This window comes from Pleurodeles waltl, chromosome 2_2, assembly GCF_031143425.1.
Source record: "Pleurodeles waltl isolate 20211129_DDA chromosome 2_2, aPleWal1.hap1.20221129, whole genome shotgun sequence".
NCBI lineage: Eukaryota > Metazoa > Chordata > Amphibia > Caudata > Salamandridae > Pleurodeles > Pleurodeles waltl.
The window spans coordinates 664,053,994-664,077,340 of NC_090439.1; the positions used below are offsets into that span (position 1 = coordinate 664,053,994).

At 48.2% G+C, this 23,347-nt stretch overlaps 1 protein-coding gene across 2 annotated transcripts in view; it reads right to left on the bottom strand.

Annotated features, from left to right (window-relative positions):
- NSMAF (neutral sphingomyelinase activation associated factor) overlaps window positions 1-23,347 on the bottom strand; it is a 665,048-nt gene that overhangs the window by 33,651 nt on the left and 608,050 nt on the right. For both annotated transcript variants that reach the window (XM_069220229.1, XM_069220228.1), the window contains exons 28-29: window positions 8,223-8,373; window positions 7,786-7,888 (exon numbers count right to left, since the gene is read on the bottom strand). In XM_069220229.1, the coding sequence (XP_069076330.1) occupies window positions 7,786-7,888; window positions 8,223-8,373 (254 nt within the window). The remainder of the gene's footprint in view (window positions 1-7,785; window positions 7,889-8,222; window positions 8,374-23,347) is intronic.

Consider the following 23,347-nt stretch of genomic DNA (forward strand, 5'->3'; position numbering starts at 1 on the left):
AACTGCTTGTGTGTGAAAATTTATATCACCAACGCTACGATACTGGGAAGAGTTAGCCAGACCTCTTTTTGCTATTGCAAGTGGGCCAAGAGGGGGTGGCAGTGGACGGATGCCTAGGCTGCAGGCAACCAGTCCCTGGCGGAGGCGGCAAGCGTTAGGCTGGTGCGGCTTGTCAGTGCTGTGCTGTGTCATCCTACCCCCCACTTTTAATCTTGCTCAATCCAGCTTCCATTAACCCTCCTCTCCTCCCAAGCCTTTATGCAGTGTCTTGACACCATGTTATGACACTTACAAAGTGCCACAACTAAGGAAGCTACTCACGTTGACTCTTATTATTTTTCGCTCTATTCTACCTCAATTGAAGGAGGGAGTGTTTGAACTGTTTGCGTCATGAGGTCTGGCAAAGTAAGAAAGGAAAATTCCATCTCTCAAAAACGCAAGAAATGCCGCTGTGATGCCATGTACAATGTAACATCGCACTTGTCACCAATTTCCATTGAGCGGGCTTATTTCTCTCCCCCCCAATTCAAGCTCGCCAGTCCCCTCTTCGGCAGTTGTGGAACTGCTTAACCCCAAAGTCTCAAACTCCTTCCAGCCTGCTGCTAACTCGCCTCATTTAAGCTCCTTGAAGTCCTGTGAGTCCCCTTTTTTGGCCTACTTTAAGAAGAAACCTAAGCTGGAATCCAAGGACAATGGTGGGGATACCCAGCCAGTGTTAGGCCTGGGTGAAATCTCGGTGTCTGGAGTTACGGAGGCCTCATCTACAGCTTTTGGATCACTGACAACAGCTGTGTTAATTCATCGTCCCACTCCCCCAGCTATCTCTGCGAACCCTCAGTGTTCATGAATCCCCTTCAAGGAAGGGGTCCTTGCCTTCACCCAGTCAGCCTCTCAAAAAGAAACTAGCCCTCTCATCACAGGAGGTGCCCCCGGCTGTGATCCCATGGAAGCCCGAGCTCTCTCCAATTATCATCTCAAGTGAACACTCCTTTGATGGTAGAGAATGGGAGACTTCCTTAGCTGCTTCTTCATCGCCTCTATCAGCAGGATGGGCAGGTTGCAAGCAGTCAAGCTTGCTTGGAGGACTGCAGTATCGCCCCTTCATCCAGCACCCCCGGCAGCACAATGGACCCACAGTCCAACTGGCAGCATTCGTCCTATGCTACACACGAGGTCGTCTAGTGAGGCCGGTGTTTCTAGCCTTCATCAAGGGTAAGCTCAATGATCAATTGCTTCTAGGCCTTTCCTGTCTTTAATCTGAAATCATGGGTGACACTGAGGTGAAATCTAATGCTGTGCTTAACTCTAAGGCCCTCATTCCAACATTGACGGGCGGCGGAGGCTGCCCGTCAATGTTGCGCGTCAGGAATACCGCTCCGCGGTCCAGAGACCACGGAGGGTATTCCAAGTTTTCCCCTGGGCTGGCGGGCGGCCGCCGAAAGGCCGCCCGCCAGCCCAGGGGAAAACGACCTTCCCACCATGAAGCCGGCTCGTAATCAAGCTGGCGGAGTGGGAAGGTGCGACGGGTGCTGTTGCACCCGTCGCGTATTTCACTGTCTGCAAGGCAGACAGTGAAATACATTTTGGGGCCCTCTTACGGGGGCCCCTGCAGTGCCCATGCCATTGGCATGGGCACTGCAGGGGCCCCCAGGGGCCCCGCGACTCCCCCTCCCGCCATCCGGTTCCCGGCGGGAGAACCGCCAGGAACTGGATGGCGGGAGGGGGAGTCGGAATCCCCAGGCTTGGAGGATTCCTTGGGGGCAGCGGGAAACCGGCGGGAGACCGCCGGTTTCCCTTCTCTGACCGCGGCTAAGCCGCCGCGGTCAGAATGCCCCGCGGGGCACCGCCGGCCTGTTGGCGGTGCCACCGCGTCCCGCGGCCCTGGCGGAAGTAATCCGCCAGGGTCGTAATGACCACCTAAGACTGTTGTAAGTGGCTCCGCGTGGCCACAGCTTCTGCAAGCTCTTCAATCCACTGTGTTGGCCTTGAACTATCACTCTGATAAACTGGACGTCCAAGTTGATCTGTTGAACACATTGGCCACCTATGTTGCTGGGATTGACAATAAAATAGAAAATTTGAATCAGCTAATCACCAGAGCCCAAACAAGTTCCAACTTAGTTCAAGCCACCTGTTGCTGTTCCCCAATTCTTCAATCTCTATCATCTCTGCCTACCTTTTTGAGCTCTGTTATATCCGAAATTAAGAGGCTCTCCATAACCCCGTGCCTCAGGTGTCCTTGCTGGATCTGAGGTCCAATCCTGATTCGGCTTGGAAATGAACCAAACCTAAAACACTGGACAATTATTTTTTTTCCAGCAAGGAGTGTAACAACCTCCAATTCTTCCCAGTTTGCTGTCACTGGAGACTCGGAGCAAGTCACCTCAGTTAATTGTGTTCCCAAGGTCTCTCATCTGCCTGGTGTCGACCACATGGAGCCAGTTCTCTTACATCATCCCTGCACCGTGCCACAAAATTGATTCATCACACTCACTGCCTCCAGGAGCGGATTGTGGAGCACTTGTTGAGTAAGAGGGGAAAAAAAAAGGCTCTGGAAACAACGAAATAAAAAGCGGAGTCTGCCTTCCCAAGGGACCCCAAAAACTGTTCAACTGTCAGTCAAACCCGATGTGCTGCAGTCGCAGGAGGTCCCCAATGTGATCTCTCAAATCAATTCTCCGGTGGCCATACAGGGTGGCCCTCCTCCTTCTAGTAAGCCTATGCAGGGCCCATCAGGTAGTTCTATTTTGCAGGAAACTGTGTTACCCCCCAAGGATCCCCCGATTCCCACCAAGGAAGGCAAAACTGGCAGCTTGTCCAACCCCTTGGTTACACGCTGGGGGCTTGGGGGCCCCGTGAACACTGCAATAACCCTGGCAACTCCCACCGCAATCTAAGATACCATCGCCAGTGAGGTCATAGGGTCAGGCCTTTCTACTTCCTATAAGCTGCCTTCTGATGGTCATTCGAGCCAGTCTTTAGTCTTCCCGTCATGTCACCAATCCCCCCCCCCCCCCCAATTGATGCCTTGGGCTTGGGGGTCCTTCTGGACCCGTTCAAAACAGCAGAACAGTTACATCATAGGCCTCCTCTATGCCCTCCAAAGGCTTCAACGGAACATGCAGCCTTCAAACTTGTGTTTATACCTGAATATCGCTCAAGGGGCCCCACGACATTTTGAACAGAGGGAACATCTTACAACTCTGAAAGGCCATCCCGGAACCGAGTAATATTAGCTCTACTGACAACGCCTCCATTGAATTTCTTGATTCAAGGGGGTCTCAAGCCAGGGAATTCACCCTGGTTTCCTTGATCTCTGCCCCCCTAGTTCTATCCATTTTTGCCAAGATAGATATTTCTCACCCCTGGGGTATTACAATTATTCCTTATAAGGAGTTGGGCTACCCTGTGCTGCTATCCGAATCTTAAAAGGTAATTGTTCCTATCACTTCGAAGCCGTTTCCAATCCTGAAAGGTCTTCAGGGTAGTACTGCCACTATCAACGGCATCAGCAGCACAGGTGCTGGCCCCCAACGGGGGAGTAATTGGGATTGCCTGCCCTCTGCTATTTCGTATGGGTGACCCCAATGACCCCCGCGGGTGGGGGTTTCAGCACCAATGTTCAAATGTCTATCCTTATACTTGTGGAACATCAATGAGGTTGTGCACAAGTTTGATTTGACTGATTTAATATCTTTTTTTAAATAACTACAATGTAATCACCCTTCAGGAAACATGGGCTGAGAACAGTAGTCCGCTGTCAGGGTATTTCGAAATATGGAAAGCTACCCATAGAAAGTGCAAGAACGGTTGTGCCAAGGGAGGGTTGACCATTTATGTCACTGTTAAACTAAAAGGGTGCATTTTGCCACTGGCTTGGGACGACAATTGGATTCAGGGGATTGTGATTAGGAATAGGAGTTTGCAACAAACTCTCATAGTGATTAATGTTTATATTGCTCCTGGAAAAAAGGAAAAAAGGGGGAGGCGGTTGCGACTGATGCAGATTCTGGGTGATCTAGCTGGGTAACATTTGTCTGCTGGCTATCTCATAACCGGGGACTTTAATACGAATCTGTTTCAGGACACTGCAGGGACTCCCATAGGTCCCGATCTTTGTAACCGCCAGTTATTTCCTGAACAACTGAGGACCCAGGGTTACCCGCAAAGTCCGTAAGGAGGGTATTTAGTAATGCATTTAAACATTATGGGCTTTAAAGTCTTGAATGGCCATTCACTGGATGATCATCCTCCTTGCCGGACAAGCTCAGACGGTCCCGTTCTAATTTGGACTGTAATATACGTCAAACTGTTCCCCTTTATTGAGAAGTTCTCTATCTCTTCCCGAAGCGACAGTGATAATCATCCCCAAACTGTATCCATAAAAACTAGTTTTCATTTCCATAATGTTATACGGGTAGGGGGTGGCGGTGCCTGCTCCGAGTCATTAAAGCATATAAAATGGAAGCCCTCTATCAGTGATACAGTGATGGCTGAATGTGTCAATTTCTTTGACTCTGAAGGTCTTGGTTGTACGGCCCCACTTAAGCTACGGGATAATTGTTTTTCTTTCTTGTGGTTAAGGTTTCATCAACCTGTTTGCAACTGCTCTTCATTTTTGTCCTTTGCTATTTCTAGGAAAACTCGGAGTTTAAAGAAAGAGCGTCATAGATTAGCAAGGGCTATCAGGAAGAGTGTCTACTAATTAGATATAAGGAACTGAGGAAAGACTACAGGAAGGCCATTTGTGATGATCATCAGAGCCATATTAATCACTTGTGGGCTAAACTCCTATGTGCGAGCAAGGACTCAAATTCAAAAAAATGTTGGTCCCTTATCAATAACTTACGAAATAATCAAGCGAGTCTTGGCACTGTCAAATTTCTGAAGGGGTTTGGACGGCTTACTTGATGAGTCATTTCTCTGCAAGTGAGCTGGATGGGAAATTGTTGAGTGAGGGGGCTCATAATACCGCAGCTGTTCTGGTCAAGCCTCCAGTCCGCAGTGTTTGCGTTTCCCCCTCTTGAAGGGAAGTCTCCTATACAACCTCGCCTTCTCCGTATAATCTCTAGGGCCAAGTGAGATGGAGCCCCTGGCCCCAATTGTCTTCCACAGATGCTATACTTTACCCGCTTTATAAAAGAGGTTCAAGGTCAGATCCAGCTAATTTAAGGATGATAGCCCTGCTTGACAATGAGGCAAAGTTTTAAACCGGTCTTCTCTTGCATGATCTTCGCATCTGGGTTGACAATTGTTCAAACAGGGTTTTTCACTGCTTCCGGTCCTTCTAGGAACCTATTAGCCCTTTCCATTCTGATTGATAGGGCGATTCTATCAGACTATACGCTGCATTGTTGTTTTGTTGACTTCAAGGCTGCATTCGATCGGATCCCCAGGAGCGCCCTATGGGCTAAATTACAAAACTGGGGTATCCCTTCTGATGGCTTTTGAGTGCCATTATGGAACTGCGCACGGATACTTGGGTTCGTATTAAACTAGACGATGGGTGCTCTCTTTCTAGGAAAAGTCTTACGGGTCTTGGTGTTAAAAAAGGTTGTGTGCTTGCGCCCATGCTTTTTAATCTGTTCATCATGGATTTGTCTGCAGTTTTGGATGCTGTTAATTCTCATCCCTCCAAGACTGGTCGTTTTAGGCTTAGCCACTTGCTCACATTGATGATCTGGCATTGTTCCGCTACACAAAGGTTGGCCTTCAGCGTCTTCTTAATTAACTTGCTTCCTATATCCTTGTGAATCAATCAATAGTCAACCTGCTGAAAACTAGAGTGGTCTCCTTTGGCAGAAAAAAGCACTTTTGAATTGGTTGGTATTACATGATCAGCAAACGTGTTTCAGACCAGTTTTACAAATATCTAGGGGTGTATCTTGACTCTGGGGGGGTTTAGTAAGCACAGGAGGGAGATCAAACTTAAAGCTGTGGCAATGCAGGTGGCTTTTTCTAAACTTTCTAAAGCTTTAAAGGGGCAGACCTTTTTCTCTCTATTGGAAGTAATGAGAGCAAAGATTATCCCCTCACTGTCCTACGCTCAGGAAATGTTGCTGGGTATAGGCTCCTGTCTATTGAAAAGGCTGCTTAATAAGATCTATAAGAGAGTTTTCCATGTACTGCATCTAGCTTCTCCCACGCAGGTGCGATTGGAATTTGGGCTTTTGGATCAGCAGGTAGTTGCCGCAAAGCACCTTCCTGAAGCTTTACCATAAGCTGCATCAGGCCAAGGAAGGTAGCCTGGAGGCAATTCTGTGGCAGGAAATTAGTTTGTCCGAAATGAAGGAGTCCCATTTGTACTTTCTGGCAGAATGTAAACAGCGATTGAAAGCTGATGACCTCTGGATAAGTAACCCCTCTCATTCTCTCCTCAAACTGAGCATTAAAAAGATCACACAGTTACACTTGTTACACTCCCTCCTTGCCAAACGTAAGCATGCCTGGTCGGTAATCAATTCATATAAGCCAGGCAGTCTACCTAGCTATCTTTCCAGCTCCTACAGGTTCCATCTGAAAGAGGCTTTCAAGGCCTTAAGGTTGGGCGACTGGGGTTTTCTGAACCATCTACCATCCTGGTGGTTAACTCTGGGGGAGCAGGTGATGTGCAGGTGTTGTGGCTGCTGGGAAGAAACAATTGAACATGTGGTTTGTTTGTGCTCAGCCCTGCTTAAGGAACGTAGATTTCTACTTTGCAGTAAGTGGAATGAACTGGGGATCTGCTCCTGTCGTCAGGCCATTAATATGTCTTTGGATCCTGTGAACCCAATGCTGAATGTTTTGTTGACTAAATTAAAATTGCTCAGACTAAATTTAGGGGCACTGCGAGCAGTGGTTAACTATATTTGAAATCCTCACCTGCTCTTGCGATCTTTTTTTTAAATAACTAATCTGGTATATTGCTGAGTTTCAATATTGCACCATGGGTGTCTTGACCTTCATTAGTAGTTAATTTAATGTTCATTCAATGCATTTCAGCACTTTAGGGCTTGAGTCACGTGGGTTTTTCCTGTTTATTGTGTACTACGTGGGGCCCTGGTCTACGGCTGTTCGGTTATATTTTAATGGTAGATTTTATAATACTATTGTGTGAATGCTTTTACCGAGGTATGTGTATTTAAATTATTGATTGCTTTTTAGCATGTTTTTAATGTTTGTCTGTAAATTTATTATTGTTTGTTTATCCTTTTTGTTTTAATTGTATCAGATTTTATTATCTGCACAATAAACTATACTACTGCTGACAACTATATACAAGTCATCTGATTTACCACATATGTGATCTGATCTCCCAAAGCAGCCAATTATCTGGACCTAATCATCCCTACCTTACCATTTGGATGTAAAGCCCACATGCTGGCCTTTAGAGGTGATGGTTTCGTAGCCCTCTACTTGTGTCGTTTCCACAAATAGAGCCTTATTAATTTACAGAAAATGGACAACATTATTCAGTTCAACATGGCTTGTTATAAATCTGCTCTCAATCTGTTTATTTCACCTGTGATTCAGTTTTCTTTTGTCTTTAACATTTAAGATTAATTTTCTTAGGCCCTCTTTCTTCCTCTCCAGCAAAGGGCTTTTAAACTATTTTGGATGCTGTGGAATACTTTTCAAAACCTGAGAGGAGCACGTTTCTCTATAAATGTGGTTTTTGCACACTGTCAGGAAATGTCACTGAGTTGCTGGCACTGCCTGTAGCGAAGGAAATAAGAGGAAACTAAGAGTCATCCTTTATTGAATGAGCTAACCCCTTTACCTTCATCAGACAAAAACCAACATTACCTCTGTGGTTGTTCTGCTATGATGGAAGAGATAAGAGTTCCTGTTTGTACATCAACCACTTTAAGAAAGCAATCCTCTCCTGTGCTGAGTATATGTCTGCTGTCTGTGGAAGAGAAACAAAAACACATTTAAACTAACTGCTATTTGCAACTACGGGGGCATTTACAAAAAAGAAAAAACAGAACATAAAACTAACAAATGTATTTTTTACCTAACTATTTTTAGCATTGTTTCATGTAGGAATGTGCTTACACTGGACAGATAACAACCAATGGTAAAAGATTTTCATATGAATAATAAAACAATACAAAAATGCTTACACAGCCCATACTGAGACAACATTCCCTTAACTGGGGGGGGGGGGGGGAGAGGAGGAGAACTTATATTTAAACAGTTTGCAACAACAGAAATGTTAATACCACGAACATTATTCATACCAGGACTAAAGGCAGTGTCATACACTATGCCAGAGTGACATCGAAGTTGGTGCAACAGTTGATTTGAAGCAATGTCCCATATACTGACGGTTCCCTCCTTGGTGCCGGACACAAGCAGCGAGCCGACATAGTTCAGGTTCATGGAATTAACCTGGAGAAAACATGCAGTTATTTCTATTATCCAGTGAGACATGGACAGTGAGTGCATAGCTTTTTCAGTTACATTTGCACTCTACAAACAGAAAATGGCACTTTAAAGGAGCTAACTGATAAATTATGGGCCTGATTACAACTTTGGCGGAGGGGGTTAATCCGTCCCAACTGTGACGGATATCCAGCCCGCTGTATTACTTGTTCCATAGGATATAATGGACTTGTAATACGGCGGGCGGGATATCACTACATTTGGGACAGATTAACCCCCTCCGCCAAAGTTGTAATAAGGCCCTATGTTACAATAGATGTCAAAACCCAAGCAGACGTAAAAAAACACAGTATTCTAAAGTGCCTGTCATTGATGATTACTAGCGATGGAGGACTGGGGAAACAGAGCTGTTTTATCCCTACTATTGACTGTCCCTTTAACTTCTTAAAGTCTACCTCTTGTACCCCAGTAGTTCCTCCTATCACTCTTATATTGGCATGTATGATTTTCAATCACATTCAAGGACAGTTCTGCCATAACCTGGAGAAAAAAGAACAAGTTACCTACCTTTGTAATGCTCCTTCTGCTCAATACTCAACTTGTGAATCTACCCAGACTGGTTGTGGAAAACTCTTATCAATAGCTACTGCGCGCAGGTATGTAGCGTCTTTGTCCTGCACTGCAACTCTGTTCTGTCACTGGACAGGATAACAGAGCCACATATAGGCACCATATCAGTGTGCTGACGTCAGTTTATTCACTGACATTTTCTGTGGCACCAGATGTGGAGCAGAACTGAAAAATTGAGAACATCAACAGTGTGCGCTACCTAAACTGAAATCTTACTGCTTCTGAAAGAGCACTCTAAAGAACAGGGAAGACGATGGGCAATAGGATATCAGTGGTTAGATAACATATCCATCAGGAAGAGGTTCCTGAAGTAAAGTTACTTTATCTTATGATGGATACTTTCACCACAACTTCTTATCTCATAAATCGATATCAAAGCAGTGCCTGTCAACCAGGATGGTTTGAGGTACACTAGGAAGTCCTGCAGGACAGAGGGGCAAAATGACCTTTCCTGCAGGTCTGAAAGACAATACAGAAGCACCTAGTGAAAGTATGAATGCATATCCACGTGGCAGGTTGGAAGATACAGGAAACATGATGACGTTTAGCGAGGGAGATAACAGCAGCCTTCGCGCTGGTGGGTTGTGTAGTAAGGCCCTCAGGAAGGTTCTCTTTGGCCAAGGCATAACAAGGCTTGAAGAACAGGTTACTTACCTTTGGTAACAAACTATCTGGTAGAGACATATTCTAGTTACAGATTCCTTTCCTTAGAGTTTACCCAAGGCGTCAGTGTGGATCCGGAGATTTTTCTTTGAGCAATATCTCTGCGCGCTGTCAGTTGGTGTTGGTCAACTCCACGTTCGTTGTTGGCGGTGTGGTCGCCGGATATGACGCCGGATAGTCTGGAGAAGGGAGACGACAGCCTGGGGTGAGTCTGCCTTCAACAGCCAGTCATCGAGGTAGGGGTAGACTGAAACTGTATTGCCAAACAATTCACAATCCTATAGACACTATGACGCAAGCTCTCCACATTAAAGATGGAACTGCTTGATCTCAAATGCCACTACTTTACTATATGGCGATGCAGCGCAGCAAGAGGTATGCTCCCTTGGTTGCTAAGCTTGAACCCGACATTACGGGGAGGACGATAAAGCAGAGAAGACATCAGCTAATCGCTTGTGTTAGTCCTGGTCCAGTGAATATATGGTGGAACTTGAAGACCACCAGGCGAGTGCACAAGTTGGTACAGAGGCAGTCCAACAGACAATGACTTCTTTCTTCACCTCACTTTATTCCTCCACGCACACTGCATCTGCGGAGACTTAAACACACCATTTTGATATGATCCAATTACTGTGGCTAGAAGACTGTCACAGGTGCTTTTTGGGTGCCCCGTTTACTGTCGAAGATATTGTACAAGTCATTCCGGGGCTGCCCGGGGACAAAGCGGCAGGACTTGATGGCTTCACAGCTTCTTTTTATAAAGAATATAGATTTCTTAGCTCACCACCTGCTTGATATGTATGCAGAATCTCTCGATGCTGGAGCTCTCCCACCGTCCTTGCACGAGGCATTCATTGTGATTATCCTTAAACCAGTGTAGGAAAGAACCATCTTCCTTGGCATGTTACCCCCATTTTTAACTGTATGTCAATATGTTTTTGCCTGTCTCAGTGGGATCCTGCTGGTCAGGACCCCAGTGCTCATAGTTTATGGCCAATGTGTGTGTCTGCATAGTGCTTGCCTGTGTCACTGAAGCTCTGCTAATCAGAACCTCAGTGCTTATGCTCTCTCTGCTTTTAAATTTGTCACTGTAGGCTAGTGACTTCATTTACAAATTTCAATTGGCACACTGGACCCCTCCTTATAAGTCCCTAGTATATAGTACCTAGGTACCCAGGGCATTGGGGTTCCAGGAGATCCTTATGGGATGCAGCATTTCTTTTGCCACTCATAGGTAGATCACACAAACCCTTGCACTGGCACACCATTGCAACCTGCGTGAAATAACGCACACATTATTTCACAGCCATTTTCACTGCACTTAATAACTTCTAAGTCACCTATATGTCCAATCTTCACTTGCTGAAGGTTAGGTGCAAAGTTACTAAGTGTGAGGGCACCCTTGCACTAGCAAAGGTGCCCCCACATAGTTCAGGGCCATTTCCCCAGACTTTGTGAGTGCGGGGAGGCCATTACATGCATGCACTACATATAGGTCAATACCTATATGCAGCTTCACAATGGTCACTCCGAATATGGCCATGTAACATGTCTAAGATCATGGAATTGTCCCCCAATTAGTCCCCCCATTCCAAATCTGGTATTGGGGAGCCATCCATGCATCCTGGGGGCTCCACTATGGACCCCCAGTACTGCCAAACCAGCTCTCTCAGGCTTGCACTGCAACTACAGCTGCTGCCACCTCACAGACAGGGTTCTGTCCTCCTGGGGTCTGGGCAGCCCAGTCCCAGGAAGGCAGAACAAAGCATTTCCTCTGAGAGCAGGGTATTACTCCCTCTCCCTTTGGAAATAGGTGTTACAGGCTGGGGAGTGGTAGCCTCCTCCCCCAGCCTCTGGAAATGCTTTGAAGGACACAGATGGTGCCCTCCTTGCATGAGCCAATGTACACCAGTTCAGGGACCCCTTGTCCCCTGCTCTGGCGCGAAACTGGACTAATGAAAGGGGAGTGACCACTCCCCTGTCCATCACCGCCCTAGTGGTGGTGCCCAGAGCTCCTCCAGTGTGTCCCAGACTTCAGCCATCTTGCTTTGCAAGGTGTGGGGGCACTCTGGAGGCCTCCGAGTGGCCAGTGCCAGCAGGTGATGTCAGAGACCCCGCCTGATAGGTCCATACCTGATAAGGTAGCCAATCCCCCTCTCAGGGCTATTTAGGGTCTCTCCTGTTGGTTCTCTTCAGATTATGCTTGCAAGTTTCCTTTAGGAATAACCGCAGCCTGCTCCAGGAAACGCTAAGGGATACTTTTCTTCTGCAACCTCAGCTCCAAGTCAGCAACTGCAACAGCTTCCACGGTGTGCAAGCTCTGGGGACTCCCTGTCTTCATCCTGCACCAGAAGACCGAAGAAATCTCCCATGGGGTGACTGAGTCACTCCCCTGCTCAAGCAGGCACCTTCCAAGACGACGACCGGTACCCTGGGACTCCTCTCACAGCGACGACCATGCTCCTAAGGACACAAAGGGTGGACATCATCGACAGACTGTCCTGAGGTCCTGCTGGCGCAATTTGGAGGAGGTAAGACCTTTCCCTCCTTGACAGCGACGGTACCCCTGTGTACTGCTTCTTCTTCACCTCCTGAGGCCTCTGTGTAAAATTCATTTGTGCACAGCCTGGCCCAGGTCCCCAGCACTCCATCCTCCGACGCTCAACTCGCCGAGTTGTTCTCCGGAGGCATGGGACCTTCCTTTGCTGTGCTGCACCAATCGCGTTTTGCACCTCCTTTGTCCCCGTGTCCTGGGACTCCCGGGGGTGCTGGCTGGCATAATGAGGGTTCTCTAAGGTGCGGAGAGTCCCTCTCTTCCTTCTCACACAGAGTTGAGGCCCCCAGGTCCCTCCTGGGTCCATCCAGCGCCATTTTGATGTAAAAGACACTTTTGTCGTAACCAAGGCTTGTTGGCGACTTCCCACATGAAATTACGTCTGCAACGATCTTCACGTCGTGGGACATCCTTTGCATCACGCAGGAACCCGCTGGCATCTTCCTAGGGTGCAATCCTGCAGTCTTCGACTAACCGGGGCTCTTCTTTTGCGCCCTTTTCTGGGTTTGCAGGGGTGCCTGCCCTTCCTAGAACTTCTTTCGACTTCTGACTTGGTCCCCTTCCTTTGCAGGTCTTCAGGTCCAGGAATCCAGCAGTTGTTGTTCGTAGACTTGGTTGGTTGCTGCAAAATCCCAATCACGAGGTGTAATGTGCCCTAAGGAAACTTGTAGTACTTTACTCCTGCTTTTCTGGGCTCTGGGGTGGAGTAATTTACTTATCTTTACTATATTCTTACTCTCCCAGCAATTCTGCACACACTACACTTGTCTAGAAGGGAATTCGTTTTTCCACTTTCTTAGTATATGGTTTGCGTTGCCCCAAGACCTATTTTCTCCCATTGCATTCTATAACATTTCCTATGGTTTGCATTTTTCTATGACTATTTACTTGTCTAATTTTGGTGTCTAGTGTATATATTGTGTATAATACTTACCTCCAGAAGGAGTAATGTCTCTAAGATATTTTTGGTGCTGGGTCACCCAAGTAACTGCCTTTATTTTTGGTAACACTGAGTATTGTCTTTACTTGTGCATAAGTACTGTGTAACTATAAGTAGTATTCAATGAGCTTTGCATGTCTCCTAGTTCAGCCTAAGCTGCTCTGCTATTGCTACATCTATCAGCCTAAGCTGCTAGAACACTACTACATTTCACTAATAAGGGATAACTGGACCAGGTATAAGGTGTAAGTACCCAAGGTACCCACTACAAACCAGGCCAGCCTCCTACAACCAGGTAAAGAGCTGCGCAAATGCAACTCCTACCGCCCGCTCTCTATAATAAACATTGCCAACAACATTCTGGCAAACTTGGTTGCCTCCCGACTGCTCCCACTCCTGCTGCTCGTTACTCACCCAGAACAATCTGGGCTTGTCCCGGGCAGATCTACCACCCATAATTTATGCACTTATTTCACTGTAACCCAGATAGTTGACCCATCTTGTAAGTCTGCAGCGGTATTTCTAGACGCCACTAAGATGTTGGATTAACTGAAGGTGTCTTATCTTTTTGCGTCACTAGTCAATCAATCAATCAATCAATCAGTAATTTGTTAAGCGTGCTACTAACCCGGTAGGGTCTCAAGGCGCTTGGGAGGTGGGGGGAGTGGGGGTTTGGGATATTACTGCTCGAAGAACCAGGTCTTGAGACGATTCCTGAAGGTCAGGAAGTCAATGGTACCATTTCCACAGCATTCCTAGTGACGAAGTGCACACGTCAGGATTGCCCTCTCTCGCCTTTATTGTTTGCTATAGCCATGGAACCACTAGCTGCACACTTACAACATCATAAATATAGAGACCCTGTGTTTATGCCACGGGCGATACTGGTTTCACTGTATGTGGATGATGTCACGCTTTATGTGAAGGATCCGCCAGACAACCTAGATGCCTTAATTAGGAAGTTTGTTCGGTTTGGCTATTTACTGGGAATCACAATCAACTGGGCTAAATCTATTATATTCCCTCGGACAGATGTCACCACCCAATATGTTTCTGCATTTCCGTTCTGCAGGTCGGTGGAACCAGTGCGCTATCTGGGGATTTGGCTTAGCAGGAACCATGACGAGCTATGGGTATAGGAGGCTGGCCCAGTGTGTGGTGGAGACCTATGGTGTTACACCTTATACTGGGTCCAGGCAACCTAATTAGATAGTGTTACAGTGTCTAGTTAGCCACGACTCTCTAGTGGTAGCTGTGGTGAGCAGCCAAGACTTATCTAGGAGGAGTATGAAGCACTTGCAATACCATAGTAGTCACACAGTAACTTATCACACATGAAAGGAACTACACAGTGTTGCAAAAATAAAGGTACTTTATTACAGGAACACCAAACTAAATTGATATATAACCCCCATCTGGAGGTAAGCACACACAATATATAAACAGATAATTATTGGGAAATAGCATAAAATACCAAGGGCCCTATAGGGGGACTGTAGGAAGTTGGCTCTGTATATACTATCTCAAAGTGAGAGATAGTGTGCAGAGAGTCCAAGGCTTCCCCTTAGAGGTTGCTAGTGGCAAAATTAGATATTACTAATGCTCTATTTTGTGGTAGTGTTGTCGAGCAGTAGGCTTATCAGAGGGTAGTGTTAAGCATTTGTTGTACACACACAGGCAATAAATGAGGAACACGCACTCAAAGACTTAATTCCAGGCCAATAGGTTTTTATATAGAAAAATATATTTTCTTAATTTATTTTAGAACCCCAAGATTCAAAATTTGAGGTAAGTACATAAAATGCAAAGTACTTCACACAGCTAAGTATAGAACTTTGATTTAAAACAGTTCTGGTTAAAATGGCAATAAGCTATTTTAAAAGTGGACACAGTGGAAAAATCAACAGTTTATGGGAGAGGTAAGTTTTGGTTAGTTTTTCAGGTAAGTGAAGCACTTATACAGTCAGTCTCCTGGGCATAGGCAGCCCACCGTTGGGAGTTCAAGGCAACCCCAAAGCCACCGCACCAGCAACACAGGACCGGTCAGGTGCAGAGTTCAAAGGAGGGCCCAAAACACATAGGCGCCTATGAAGAACCGGGTGCTCCGGTTCCAGTCTGCTAGCAGGTAAGTATCTGCGTCCTCGGGGAGCAGGCCAGGGGGGTTTTGTAGAGCACGGGGGGGGCACAAACAAGCACACAAAACACACCCACAGCGGTGGCACAGGGGCGGCCGGGTGCAGTGTGCAAAGTACGCGTCTAGTTTGCTATAGAAAGCAATGGAGGGACCCGAGGGTCACTCTGGCGATGCAGGCAGGGCACAGGGGGGCTCCTCGGGCCAGTCACCAACTGGGCTTTGATGAGGGCCGCCTGTTGGTCACTCCTGCAATTGTAGGTGGTTCCTTTCGGTCCTGGGGGCTGCGGGTGCAGTGCTTGGTCCAGGCGTCGGGTTCCTTTTATACCAGGCAGTCGCAGTCAGGGGGTGCCTCTGGATCCTCTATGTAGGTGTCGCCATGGGGGTGGCAGGGAGGTCGACTCAGGGTGTTTATGTCGTTGGAGTCGCCTGCGAGTCCTCTCTGCAGTGTTGGTTATTCTGGACTCGGGCCGGGGCGTCAGATGCAGAGTGTGAAGACTCACGATTCTGGCGGGAAGTGAGTCTCTTTAAAGTTGCTTCATAGTTGCAAGTTTGTTGTTTCTGAACAGTGCCGCTGTTCTCAGGAGGTTCTTGGTCCTTTGGGTGCAGGGCAGTCCTCTGAGTCCTCAGAGGTCGCTGGTCCCGCTGGATGCATCGCTGTGCAGGTTCTTTGAGTCTGGAGACAGGCCGGTAGGGCTGGGGCCAAGTCAGTTGTCATCTACGTTGTCTCTGCGGGGCTTTCAGGTCAGCAGTCCTTCTTCTTTCTTCAGGTTGCAGGAATCTGATTTCCTGGGTTCAGGGTCGCCCCTAAATACTAAATCTAGGGGTGTGTTTAGGTCAGGGGGGCAATAGCCAATGGCTACTGTCCTTGGGGGTGGCTAAACCCTCCTTGTGCCTCCTCCCTGAGGGGAGGGGGGCACATCCCTATTCCTATTGGGGGGATCCTCCAAAACCAAGATGGAGGATTTCTGAAGGCAGGGGTCACTTCAGCTCAGGGCACCTTAGGGGCTGTCCTGACTGGTAGCTGACTCCTCCTTGTTTTTCTCATTATCTCCTCCGGACTTGCCACCAAAAGTGGGGGCTGTGTCCAGTGTGGCGGGCATCTCCACTAGCTGGGATGCCCTGGGGTGCTGTAACAACAGGCATGAGCCTTTGAGGCTCACCACCAGATGTTACAGTTCCTGCAGGGAGAGGTGTGAAGCACCTCCACCCAGTGCAGGCTTTGTTCCTGTCCCCAGAGTGCCAAAAGCACTCACCCCATGTGGCCAGAAACTCGTCTGGTTGTGGCAGGCTGGAAGAAACTGGTCAGCCTACCACTAGGAGTCGGATTGGTATTCAGGGGGCATCTCTAAGATGCCCTCAGTGGGTATTTTTCAATAAATCCCACACTGGCATCAGTGTGGATTTATTGTGCTGAGAAGTTTGATACCAAACTGCCCCGATTTCAGAGTACCCATTATAGAACTGTGGAGTTCGTAATTGACAGACTCCCAGACCATATACTCTTTATGGCTACCCTGCACTTACAATGTCTAAGGTTTGGCTTAGACACTGTAGGGGGATAGTGCTCATGCTGTAAGGCCTGCTAGAGGGGTGACATGCCTATGCCACAGGCAGTGGGATGTGGGCATGGCACTCTGAGGGGAGTGCCATGTTGACTTAGTCATTTTCTCCCCACCAGCACACACAAGCTGTGAGGCAGTGTGCATGTGCTGAGTGAGGGGTTCCCAGGGTGGCATAATACATGCTGCAGCCCTTAGAGACCCTCCCTGGCCACAGGGCCCTTGGTACCAGGGGTACCATTTACAAGGTACTTATCTGTGTGCCAGGGCTACGCCAATTGTGGGAACAAAGGTACAGTTTAGGGAAAGAACACTGGTGCTGGGGCCTGGTTAGCAGGGTCCCAGCACACTTTCAATCATAACTGGCATAGCAAAAAGTTAGGGGGTAACCATGCCAAGGGAGGCATTTCCCTACAGGGACCAAACCATATACTGAAATAGTGGAATGAGAGAATGGGCCCCCCACCAGAGGATATGAAGTAGTTAGCCAAGGGCTGGCAGAGAGTGGAACCCCGAGAGGTAAGTATCTAGAACACCCCTAGTGACCAGGAGAGGAGAGATAAGTTACCTGGGCTAACATGGGACTCGTAAATGGAATATTGCAAAAGCAGGACCAGGCTAGTGGAACCCAACAGTGTATTCCGGATGAAGAGGACCTACAAAAGAAGGGGACAGAGTCCAGTCCCGCACGAGTGTCCAGTTATGGCAGGAGGCAATGCCCACCCTTCTGTGGATAAGGATCTGGGTCGACAGTGATGAAGAAAGTCCAGCTGCGGGCGCAGGAGCTACAAAGGAGTCCCTGAAGTCACCTAGGAGCTTTCCCACATCCGTTGCCGGATTGCAGGCGGTTCAGTGGTCAGGAGGACCACTAACAAGCACAAGCAAATGTAACTGGAGATGTGGGTGATTTGCAGAGCTGAAGAGGACCAGCAAGGACCTGGGGACTTGACCCTTGGACGGGAGTCCAGGTTGATCCTGAAGTTGCAGGTGAATCAGCAGTAGCAGTCGGAGCCCCCACGAGCAACCCACTGGCAGCAGGCACTGTAAGTTGCAATGAGGCCCAGTCAGCACACCTGAAGAGGATTCCCACATCACTGGAGTAGCAGAAAAGAGGCTGTCCTTGCAGAGAGTGCTGGGGACTGGGTCGACTTGGAGCCTGAAGATCCCTTTGAGCAGGAGTCAACAATCCTTGGTTGCTGTAACAGTCATGGTGCACAGGAGTTCTGTCTTGGAGGAAGAGGCAAGGACTCACCGTCTCCCAAGTTAGACAGACGGCAGAGAGAACCTAGAAGAACCCTCAGAACCAACACCTGTTTTGGAAAATCTTCGTAGATCCAGAGGATAGCAGATCCCAGCAGCCAGACATCATTGCCTTAGGTGCCTGCGGATGCAGGGAAGTGACTCCTTCACTACAAGGGTGATTCCTTCTTGCTTCTTTTGTCCAGCTCAAGTCTTGCTGACCCCAGAGGATGCACAGCCATGGAAATGATGCAAGTTGCTGACAAGAGCCGCGGAAACAATGTTGGAAGGAGAGGTTGTTTTGGTGTTGCAGTCTTGTTCGTTTCCTGTGAAGTCCTGCAGCAGTTCCGGTGGCCAGGAGCAGAAGAGGTCTTTACAGAGGAGTCCTGGTGGAATCTTGCACGATGAATCTGAGGATCCACCCATAAGGGAGTCCCTAACTAGCCTTTCCTTTATGCAGTTTCACACCAGAGCAGGGCCTGGGGACCCTGGACTGGTGCAAACCAGATTATGGGCACCAAATGTGCCCTTCAAAGCAAACCGGTGGCGTGGGAGGGCACCCCCACAGCCTTGTAACACCTATTTCTAAAGGAGAGGACGGCGCACGGCTCTCCTACAGGAAATCCTTTGTTCTGCCCTCCCTGCTTGAGCTGGTCAAGCAGCAAGAGGGCAGAATCTTGTCTGAGTGCCTGCAGCAGCGTGGGCTGCAGACCCTGAAAGACTGGTAAGAGCAGTACTGGGGTGTCCTCTAAGGAGCCCCAAGAGTGCATGGAATCATGCCACCAATACTGGCAACAGTATTGGGGTATGATTCCGACATATTTGATAACAAAGAGTTACCATTATGTAGTTGGACCACAGTGACCTCTAGCCAGAACACGGGTAAAATGGCTTCCCCGCACTTACGAAGTCCAGTGCATTGGAACTGGAGTTTGTAGGGGCACCTCTGCTCATGCAGGGGTGGCCACACACACAGGGACCTGCACCCTGCCCATTGGGCTGGAAGGCATACAATAGGGGTGACCTGGTGTAGTGACCAGCAGTGAATGGGTGCATGCACCTTTTCACACAGGCTGGAAATGGCAGGCCTGCAGACATAGTTTGCATGGGCTCCCATGGGTGGCATAATACATGCTGCTGCCCATGGGGGACCCCCCGGTGTACCATTGCCCTGGGTACCTAAGTACCATATTTTAGGGACTTACAGGGGGACACTAGTATGCCAATTGTGGGGTGTAAGAAGTACCAAAGTAACCAAATTTGGAGGAGAGAGCAGAATCACTGGGGTCCTGGTTAACAGGACCCCAGTGAAAACAGTCTAAGCACACGGACTTCAGGCAAAAAGTGGAGGTAACCAAGCCAGAAAGATAAGACTTTCCTACAGAGAGGATGTGTGGGTCGGTAAGGAATCTGCAGCTTGATATAGTCTCTACCAGGTAAGGAGTTACCGAAGGCAAGTAACCTGTCCATCTGAGAGAAACTTCTAGCTGCAGATTTTTTACCTTTGAATAGATACCCAAGCAATACCATCCCCGGAGGTGGGCCTGCAAACCAGTTTCAAACAAGAACGTCTTGCAGGGTCAAACGGGCAAAGTGCCCATCCCTATGGAACGGACTGTCCAGGCAGTAGTGTTTGGTAAACGTGTGCAGAGGTGCCAACATTTCTGCCTGGCAGATGTCCAGGACTGTGAACTCTGTGTGCTAATGTAGCGGTCGCAGCTTTAGCTCTGATAAAATGAGCTGGCAAGCTTTCAGGACGTTGCTTTTTGGCGACTGTGTAGCAGATCTTTATGCAGTGCACGATCCAATGAGAGATAGTTCACTTCTGCGCCACCCGACCTTTCTTTGTAACCGCATACCCCATGAAGAGTTAGTCATCCACCTGGAACTCACAGGTATGATCAAGGTAGAACACCAATGCTCTTTTAGGGTCCAGGTGGTGGAGCCTCTCCTCTTCATTACAAGAGCGCGTAAAAGTATGCAGGGTGATCGATTGGTCTATATGAAAAGGCATGACCACTTTTTGCAGAAAAGAGGCCCTTGTAGGAAGCACCACTTTGTCAGGATATATAGAGGGGTAGGGCTGCTTTAATGATAAAGCCTGCAGCTCACTCACTTTGCAGGTAGATGTAATTGCCACAAGGAAGCCTGTTTTTAATGTGAGAAGCCTGAGGGAACAATTGTGGAGAGGCTCAAAAGAAGGGCACACCAAAAAAGTCAGAACCAAATTAAAATCCCACTAGGGCATAATGAATGGGGAAGGAGGGAATGGATGAGCTAGACCTTTGAGGAATATATGACCAATAAGTGACTTAAAGAAAGATGGCTGATTAGGCAACCGCAGGAAAGCAGAAATGGCAGATAATTAACCCTTAAAATTGCCTAAGGCAGAGCCCTGTTGGGCAAGAAAAAAAATGAAAAGCAAAACCTCAGAGAGAAGGGGCAGAAAGGGGACCAACAGACTTGCCTGTACACCATGCCACAAATTTCTTCTAATGACAGGCATATACAGTTTTGGTGGAGGAATGCCTGGGTGACAAGATAATGTTACAGACTTTGGGAGAAAGGTCAAAAGCTGTCAACTGCAGCCGCTCAATCTCCATGCAAGAAGGCAGAGAGTGGACAGGTTTGGGTGCAGAACCCTCCCCCGCTGCTGCAAAAGAAGATCTTCCTGAAGTGGCAGTCAGAGGATCAAAGGACATGCTCAACAGCTTGGGATACCAGATTCTCCATGGCCAGTCCAGAGCCACAAGGATTACTTGGGCCTGGTCGTTCCTGATCCTTCTGAGAACCCTGGGACGGAGTGGTATGGGTGGAAAGGCGTACAGGAGGCCTGAATTCCACTTGAGACGAAAAGCGTCTCTCAGCAAAAGCCGCCTTGGAAACTCCAGCGTGCAAAACTGCTGACATTGTGTGTTCTTGGTGGAAGCGAATAGATCTAACCAAGGCTCTCCCCACTGCTGAGAGAGACATTTGGCCACCTCTGGGTTGAGACGGCATTAGTGACCCACTAGGCATCTTCGGCTGAGTTTGTCTGTTCTGGCTTTAAGAGAGCCCGCCAGGTGTTGAACCACCAGGGATATGCCCTGCTGTTCCAGCCATATCCAGAGTCGTAGAGCCTCTTGACAAAGGGTCCACAACTCCACCCCACCCTGTTTGTTGCAGTACCACATGGCAGTAGTGGTGCCTGTGAACTCCTGCACTAGCCTATACCCTTGAAGGATTGTAGAAAGGCTTTCATCCCAGTCAGATCGCCCAGAGCTCCAGGAGACTGATGTGGAGTCCAGAGTCTGTCGGAGACCAGAGTCCTCTGATGTCCACCTCTCACAGATGGCCGCACTAACCCACAGGTGACGCATCTGTCACTTCTGTCAGATCTGGATGGGGAATGGAGAAGATCTGCCTGTGACCCAATCGCAGTTTGTTAACCACCACTGCAGATCTTTTGCGGTTCCTGTCGAGATCTCGATCATGTCAGACAGATTCCCCTGATGCTGTGACCACTGGAACTTCAAGCCCCACTACAGAATCTGTATGTGCCATCTGGCATGTGTCATAAGCATGATGCAGGAGGCCATGAGTCCCAACAGCCTCAGAGTCAATCTCACCGAAATTCAGGATAGAGGTTGCACATTATTATCATAGCCTGAATATCCTGGACTCCCGCTCGGGAGGATAAGCCCGAAACTGCATTGTATCCAGAACCGCTCAGATGAAAGGGAGTGTCTGAGAGGGAGTCAGGTGTGACTTTGGCATGTTTATAGTGAACATCTGCGAATGCAGGATGCTCCCCGTAGTCTGGAGGTGGGAGACGACAGCCTCCTGGGGTTAGCCCACCTTCAATAGCCAGTCGTCGAAATAGAAAACTGACACCCCTAATCTGCACAGATGAGCTACAACCACTGTTATTACCCGAGGGGCGCTGGTAAGGTCAAAGGGTAGCACAGAGCACTGAAAGTGCTTGTGGCCTACTGTGAACCGCAGGTAACGTCTGTGGGCAGGCACGGCGGGGATGTGAAAATAAGAGTCCTGTAAACCCAACTATACCATCCAGTCTCCTGGACAGGCAAGACTTTAGCCAAGCCAAGGTGAGCATTTTGAATATCTCCTACTTGAGGAAGAGATTGAGGGCTCGTACATCTAGAATAGGGTGAAAACCCTTGTCCTTTTTGGGAACCAAAAAGCAGCTAGAATAACAACCACAATCTCCTTCTGGCACCAGAACCCTCTCCCTCTCCATGCATCTCTTGGCCAAGTGAGCCACAACTTCCTTGAGAAGGGACAGATGTACAAGTTACTTACCTTCGGTAACAAAATATCTGGTAGAGACATATTCTAGTAGCAGATTCCTTACCGTAGAATTTCCCCCCCGGCGCCAGACTGGATCCGGAGATTTTTCTTCGAGCAATACCCTTGTGCATCGGTACGTGGCGTCGGTCGACTCCGCTGGCGTCGTATGCGTCGTGGTCGCCGTGATGACATCGGGAGTAGTACATAGACGCTGCCGTCGTGCAGTGACGTCAGTTTCTTTTAACGACTTTCCACACCAGAGCGCAGAGCCACTAAGAACACTGAGATTGGTGCACCAGAGCTAAGGACCTGAAAGGGGGAATCCCTATCCCTAGAAATCAGTTCGCAAGCAGGGAGGATTCGTGAGCGATAAGTAATCTGCAACCAGAATATGTCTCTACCAGATATTTCGTTACCGAAGGTAAGTAACTTGTCCATCTGATAGAGACTTCTAGTTGCAGATTCCTTACCTTAGAATAGATCCCGAAGCAGTGCCATCCTCGATGGTGGGCTGCGAACCAAGATCATACTAGAAAGTCCTGCAGGACTGAACAACCAAAGTAGCCGTCTCAACGGACCTGATTATCCAGGCAGTAATGCTTAGCAAACGTGTGCAGAGATGCCCACGTAGCTGCCTGACAGATATCCAGGACAGTAACTCCGCCTGCTAACGCAGTGGAAGCAGCAGTTGCTCTGGTGGAATGAGCACGGAAGCCTTCAGGAGGTTGCTTCTTAGCCACGGCGTAGTACGATTGAGGTAGAACGCCAACACTCTTTTTGGGTCCAGACGGTGGAGTCTCTCCTCCTCATGGGAAGGATGTGGGGGTGCGTAGAAGGTAGGCAAAGTGATGGACTGTCCTACATGAAATGGTGTAACCACCTTAGGAAGGAAGCTCTAGTGCGTAATACTACTTTGTCAGGGTGTACAGACAAGTATGGAGGTTTTGAAGAAAGGGCCTGAAGCTCATTCA